This window comes from Sinocyclocheilus rhinocerous, unplaced genomic scaffold (assembly GCF_001515625.1).
Source record: "Sinocyclocheilus rhinocerous isolate Xijiao unplaced genomic scaffold, SAMN03320098_v1.1 scaffold1649, whole genome shotgun sequence".
Taxonomy (NCBI): domain Eukaryota; kingdom Metazoa; phylum Chordata; class Actinopteri; order Cypriniformes; family Cyprinidae; genus Sinocyclocheilus; species Sinocyclocheilus rhinocerous.
In genome coordinates, this window is record NW_015649580.1 from 10,759 (window position 1) to 17,443 (window position 6,685).

General features: G+C 41.4%; 1 protein-coding gene across 1 annotated transcript in view; it reads right to left on the reverse strand.

Annotated features, from left to right (window-relative positions):
• LOC107710796 (dihydropyridine-sensitive L-type skeletal muscle calcium channel subunit alpha-1-like) overlaps positions 1–2,482 on the reverse strand; it is a 7,413-nt gene extending 4,931 nt beyond the window's left edge. The window contains exons 1-2 of the mRNA XM_016515645.1: positions 2,078–2,482; positions 1,126–1,231 (exon numbers count right to left, since the gene is read on the reverse strand). Coding sequence (XP_016371131.1) covers positions 1,126–1,231; positions 2,078–2,265 — 294 coding nt within the window. The 5' untranslated portion in view covers positions 2,266–2,482. The remainder of the gene's footprint in view (positions 1–1,125; positions 1,232–2,077) is intronic.
• Positions 2,483–6,685: the final 4,203 nt, after the last annotated feature.

A 6,685-nucleotide genomic window follows, 5' to 3' on the forward strand; every position in this document is an offset into this window, starting at 1 on the left:
GTCTTAATGAGGAGTCTACAGGTATTGGGCAAGGCTTTATATGTTGAGGGAGTGTATGAGGGGTGTCACCTATAGGTTGGGGGGTGTCTTAAGCAGGAGTCTACAGGTATTGGGGAAGGGTTTATGTGTTGCGGGAGTGTATGAGGGTGTGACCTATAGGTTGGGGGGGTGTCTTTAGGAGGAGTCTACAGGTATTGGGGAAGGTTTTATATGTTGAGGGAGTGTATGAGGGTGTGGTCTATAGGTTGGGGGGGTGTCTTAAGCAGGAGTCTACGGGTATTGGGGAAGGGTTTATATGTTGAGGGAGTGTATGATGTTGTGGTCTATAGGTTGGGGGTGTGTCTTTAGGAGGAGTCTACAGGTATTGGGGAAGGGTTTATGTGTTGAGTCTTTAGGAGGAGTCTACAGGTATTGGGCAAGGCTTTATATGTTGAGGGAGTGTATGAGGGCGTGGTCTATAGGTTGGGGGTGTGTCTTAAGCAGGAGTCTACAGGTATTGGGGAAGGGTTTATATGTTGAGGGAGTGTATGAGGGTGTGATCTATAGGTTGGGGTGTGTCTTAAGCAGGAGTCTACAGGTATTGGGGAAGGGTTTATATGTTGAGGGAGTGTATGAGGGTGTGGTCTATAGGTTGGGTGTGTGTCTTAAGCAGGAGTCTACAGGTATTGGGGAAGGGTTTATATGTTGAGGGAGTGTATGAGGGTGTGGTCTATAGGTTGGGGGTGTGTCTTTAGGAGGAGTCTACAGGTATTGGGGAAGGTTTTATATGTTGAGGGAGTGTATGAGGGTGTGGTCTGTATGTTGGGGGTGTGTCTTTAGGAGGAGTCTACAGGTATTGGGGAAGGGTTTATATGTTGAGGGAGTGTATGAGGGTGTGGTCTATAGGTTGAGGGTGTGTCTTTAGGAGTAGTCTACAGGTATTGGGGAAGGTTTTATATGTTGAGGGAGTGTATGAGGGTGTGGTCTATAGGTTGGGGTAGATTCTTTTTGTGTGGTCTGTATGTTGGGGGTGTGTCTTTAGGAGGAGTCTACAGGTATTGGGGAAGGGTTTATATGTTGAGGGAGTGTATGAGGGTGTGATCTATAGGTTGGTATATATTGTATTTGTGTGTGAGAGAGACTCACTAAGTTGCTGTTGGTGTTATTCGTATCTTCCTCAGGCATGGGCATGAAAACAGCCAGAGCTACACAGTTTGCAAAGATGGTGAGAAGGATGATGATTTCAAACGGTCTGAGAGAAATGTTCAGGAAAATAAAAACATCCACCAACATCAAATTATTGCTGGTTTCTGAGTGTTAAAATTATAGACATAATACTGCAGTAATGAACAATATGTCTGTGTGTGTTGATGACCACAGTCGCAGTGTGTTGTGTGTGTGTGTGCTAGCATTCTCTGAGCTTAGCATGTCTGTATTTAGTGAGCTGGAGGACAGAGCAGCTGTTCTCTCAGAATATCAGAGCGCCGTGCTGAAACACTGACATTTACACACCTCTACACACACGCTCAAGAGTGAATGAGCTCATTAACTAGCTATCATCTCATAGTTGCTTTTTCAAACACTTTGATAACTGCATATTTGGCACCTCTAATGAATGACTTTAAATGATAAACTTATTTTAAATGGCAAATGGTAAATTAAGATGTTTTTTACAGTCTTTTTTAGTTTGTTTTTTTGTTGTTTTTGGAGATTCACTTGAGATGAATTTGATACTTAACTGAAGTATCTTTTTCTCATTTCTTAAATTATTTTTATAATTTTTTATTTATTTTATATTAGAATATATTTTATTTATAATTAATTTTTATTGATTTGTACAGATTTTTAATATTTTTGCCAAAACCATGATGCACTACCTTTCAAAAGTTTGAGTTTGATGATTTTAAATAAATGAATACTTTTATTCATCAAAGACGCATTCAATTAATCAAAAGTGACAGTAGACATTTATATTTTACATATTTTAATAATGTGCATTAAATTCCACCTGACTGGTTTAGTGATTATTTTAACACAGAAAACTCCAAATTAAAACATTATTGTAATTAAAATCATTTTCTGTTTCATTAAAGGATACTTCCACTCTACAATGTTTATGCAGGCCTTGCGGAAGGGGTTCTTCAGCGTGAGGAAGAGGAGGGATCGCGCCGGCCGCGGGTTTCCACCTGTGGCCTGGAGCTTCTTGAGTTTCTCTCTCTGCTTCCTCTTGAGCGTCTCCTCATCCATGATGAAGGTGCCCATGGGTGCTTCACCACCGCCCTCCATGATCCGATCAGAACCAGAGCAGGAGGCACAGGAATCCTGGAGATCAGGTACTTGGCTCAGTAGTTCAGGATCTTCCTGTGGCTGAAAAATGAACGTGTCCCCACCATCCGTCTCTATTTCTCTCACTGCCTCGCTCTGCTCTTGTTTGGTTAGTAGTGCAGCTGTCTGAGTTAAAAAATAAATATAGACAATGCGTGTCACTCAGTTTAAGTGTGTGTGTTCGGGGACAACACAACATGACATAGTCGTGGTCACAGAGACATAGATAAAAAGGCAGGACATTCACGCAGTCATAACTTTGGAATGTTCTCATTGGCTTGTTCTGTTTGGGCTTTGTGACATCACTGAGTTGCCAAACCAATCAGCTCACAGATGAGTCACTGTCATCTCTGTGGTTTCGCATGATTTATGAGCTTTTTCTGATTGTCCCAATCATTCTTGAGTCTCTTATCAACTATACAAATGTCTTAACCTGTCAAGAACATTTCTGGGTCATAAATTTGATTTATGTTTATTTGCACTGACAAAATGATCAATAAATCAGGGCAAAATATCTGAAACTCATCAAAATGTAACCAGTTGCAACATTTTTAAAAAAAAAGTTGTATGGGACTCAAATAGAAATGATTTATACAGCCAATTTGATTAAACTTAAAATTAAAGGCAGCAACTGTGTTTATGAACATGTTGAATACAGTCATTTAAAAAAACAGAAACAAGACTACAAGTATCTCTGAGTAAAAACACAGCCCCATTCCAAGTATAATTTAAGATTTATTTGAATAAAAAAAAGTGTAAAAAGCACAGTTCACATGATCACATGAAAATGCAAGAGCAGAAACCGTGTGTCGTGTTGATTTCAAGGCTTTTTTGGGCATCATGACCCCTGTGCCCTCATGTCTCAGTCTGAAAGCACACTACATCACGCTAGCCAACTAAAATGTGCCACTCTTGTGCCATATTCAACTAGTTTCAGAAGATTTCAGTACTTTATTGAAGACCGAACTTATGCTAAAAATGCTAAAAAGAACATTATTTTGTGAGTTTGGTGTAATGCAATGTGTTTATGCGGTTTAAGGTGTAAACGCGCCTTTCTGAAACGCGTCGATTTTCACAAAGCTCATCGTTCTGAAAAGCGCACTGTGCTGTGATTGGCCAGCTATCCGGTGCATTGTGATTGGCCGAATACCTCAAGCATGTGACGGAAATGTTACACCCCTCACCATATTTGAAAACACACAGCGTCTCCACGACAACAATACTACAGCGAGAATAAAAAAAGTCACGCTTTCTGTCTTTGCGTAAACATTTGGGCGGAGTTATGCAAATCTTCCAACACAGTGATGTAGACATGTGGGGGCGTGTTTAAACGAGGTGTGGACTTTTATAAAGAATACCTCTTCGGGTTTAAGACTTTAGTCTTTGGAACTTTACCGATCTTATCTATGCACAAACAGCTTGTAACACTCCAAAGACAAAGGAAAACTTGAAATTGCATCATATGACAACTTATGTAATTATTTGCACATTTTCTGGATAGCTGCTCTTTTCTGAATTACAAATTGTGCTTTTGCATCATTAAAACACATGCTAATATCTGATAATCAACAATGTTTTGGTGGCGCAGGATAAAAGTCGCGTGAACGATGTTTTCCGTACGTCTTTAACTCCCGACAGACTCCTCAGAAGACGATTCGGAAATGGAAAGCGGCGACGCTCCTCCGTTCTGCTCCGCCCTGCCCGCGTTCTCCACCAGATCCTGCAGGTACTTGATGTAGCGTATGGCCGCGCGCAGCGTCTCCACTTTGCTCAGCCGTTTTTCCGTGGTCCCGTTAGGCAGGTGGTCTCGTAGTTTGGCGTATCCCTGGTTTACGCACTTCACGCGCTGGCGTTCCCGCTCGTTGCGTTTCTGGATGAAGGCGGGCTCGAAGGGACATTCGTAAATGCCGATGCTACCGTGGAACGGCGGCAGGTACGAGAGCAGCGATGCACCGCCGCAGTAGGATCTATCGTAGACTCGCTGATCAACGTGGGTCGGGTATAAAAACAGCGGCAATGCGCGATCGGCGTGAACGTCATTCCCTCTGTAACCACCAGGGGGCGCACAGTACCTGCTGCTCCTAGCCAAATGGCAATGAGAGTGCTGGAGGGATGCGTCCATGTTGAGATGAAATCAGAAGTTGGTTCCGTTCGTTTGTTTGTAGACGAAAGCCACGCCCAAGGAAGTGTCTCTAAAACCGACGGATTAACTTGCGTTTCCTGAGGTGAGGAAGCATCGTCTTCTTCCTCGCTTAAATCCCAGACGCTCAGAAAACGGCTTCTGCTGCGCTTTGAAAGCCCTGTGAAGGATTTCGGGAGAGACAGACGAGAGTTTAGAGCAGAAGACTTCAAACACACTTCAGATTAACATAATAACCGTGTTGTCTGAGGTTCAAATGCGCGGGATAAGCCCGCGGACGGTCCTTGCAATTAACACGGATTTGACATGAAACACAGACGAAAAGACCCAAAACGTAGTCTGTGAGCGCAAACGCTATCTGCTATCCAAATAATAACTGATTTATTGACAGAAATCTGAAGTTAAATAGGGATTGATATGGGCACAGGTGAAGTGTGTACTACGATCGCATGCTTGTATTGGCATGCTAGATAAAAGCGTGCAGCAGTGTGTCAGTAATCCGTCTCTAATTCACGACATTGTGTACTACACAAGAGTTAGAGGAGGAAAGCAGAATGTGCTCGAGGATTAATAAGGTCTCTGAAAGAAAAATAAACGACTGATCTAATCCCTCATTGTGTTTCCAATTTAAAGACATATCTGCGCTTGTCTCGTGTGTATTTGGAGCTCGAGGCGAAACATTAAATGATGTCTAATCTGTCTTTCAGTGGAAATCCCCTCAGCTGTGAAGTGGTGTCAAATTGGACGTATTAAGGAGAAAAGATAGAAGCAGTGGAGAAATTATGAATGGAAACATGTCAGAGACTTTTCATGCGGCTACAAAGAAAGCCGCAAAAAAATCCTGCCGCTCTTCTTGTCTTTTATTGTCAAGTGAGCTGATGCAGCTTTTGCAGACCACATTAAAGTACATTGAATAATAAATAACATGCAGCACCAGCTACAGCATAATATTCTTTATTCAATAATGCGGATATAACTGTTTAAAAGATGTACGATTGCAAAGCTTTAGAAAACAACTGAAGAAAAAATATAAAATAAGCACAAAAGCGGAAATGCCAAAATTGTACAATATATTCTATAAAAATATATATATAATAACAGTATTTATATAATATTTATGTATTACATACTGATCATTTAAATCAAAATTTAATGCAGTATTAAAGTAGTTTAGATATTTAGATACAGAAGTAAAGCATCTTCTTTCGCACCAACATCTGTTAAATGTTTCATACAGATTCATTCTTAAAATGCAGCTGAATTGATCCGTCAGTGTTTAGTTTTAATGTAATGTTTACTGTAATATTACAGGCACAATGAAACAAAAGCAGCTGGTGTTGAGGAGACTGGACGTGTCTTACCTGAGAGGAAGAGGAGCCGGTTCTCCTGTCTGCGGATCTCCACACACACCTGAGTGATGTTACAGGTGAGCTCTCAGTGCTTTACCTGCCGCCGGCCCGTGTCCCGCCCCTCGTGTGTGTGTGTGTGTGTGTTTACACTGACATGAGCATTTCAAAGGCAGGATGAGCCTCAGGAAGTCGGCAGAGATGGAGTTTTGTTTTGTGTTGGAGTCTGAAATTACAGCGGGGTGCAGAAAGCTGCAAACGGTTGTTTACTGATCTCAGATCTGTCATCCAGACGCTGAAACACACGCACACATTCGTCCTGGATAATGACTGGAGCTTCACTTCACTGTGACGATCAGATTCACAGATGATGATGGTGATGATGAAGGTTTCATATCCTCTGTTTCTTTAGGAGTGTGATCGCTGTGCTTCCTCTTCCTCTGGGTTATGAAGATATACAGTCAGATTAGCAGCCGTGCAAAACATTCATTTGACATAATAACAGAGTTTAATCACATGCTTTTATTACCGTCTGATATCAGAACGAACTCTAGACATATGATAATTCATCTACAAACACTGTTGAGTTTAGACAAATAATTTACATGCTTATATACTATATGCTATATAGTATACATTGCCTTTCTGTCATTTATTTTGTCTGTCTGTCTGTCTGTCTGACTATCTATATATCTATCTGTCTGTCCGTCCGTCCGTCCGTCTATCAATCTATCTATCTATCTATCATCTGTCTGTCTGTCTGTCTATCCGTTTGTCTGTCTGTCTGTCTGTCTATCTGTCTGTCTGTCTGTCTGTCTGTCTGTCTATCTGTTTGTCTATCTATCTATCTATCTGTCTGTCTGTCTGTCTGTCTGTCTGTCTAACTTTCTATCTA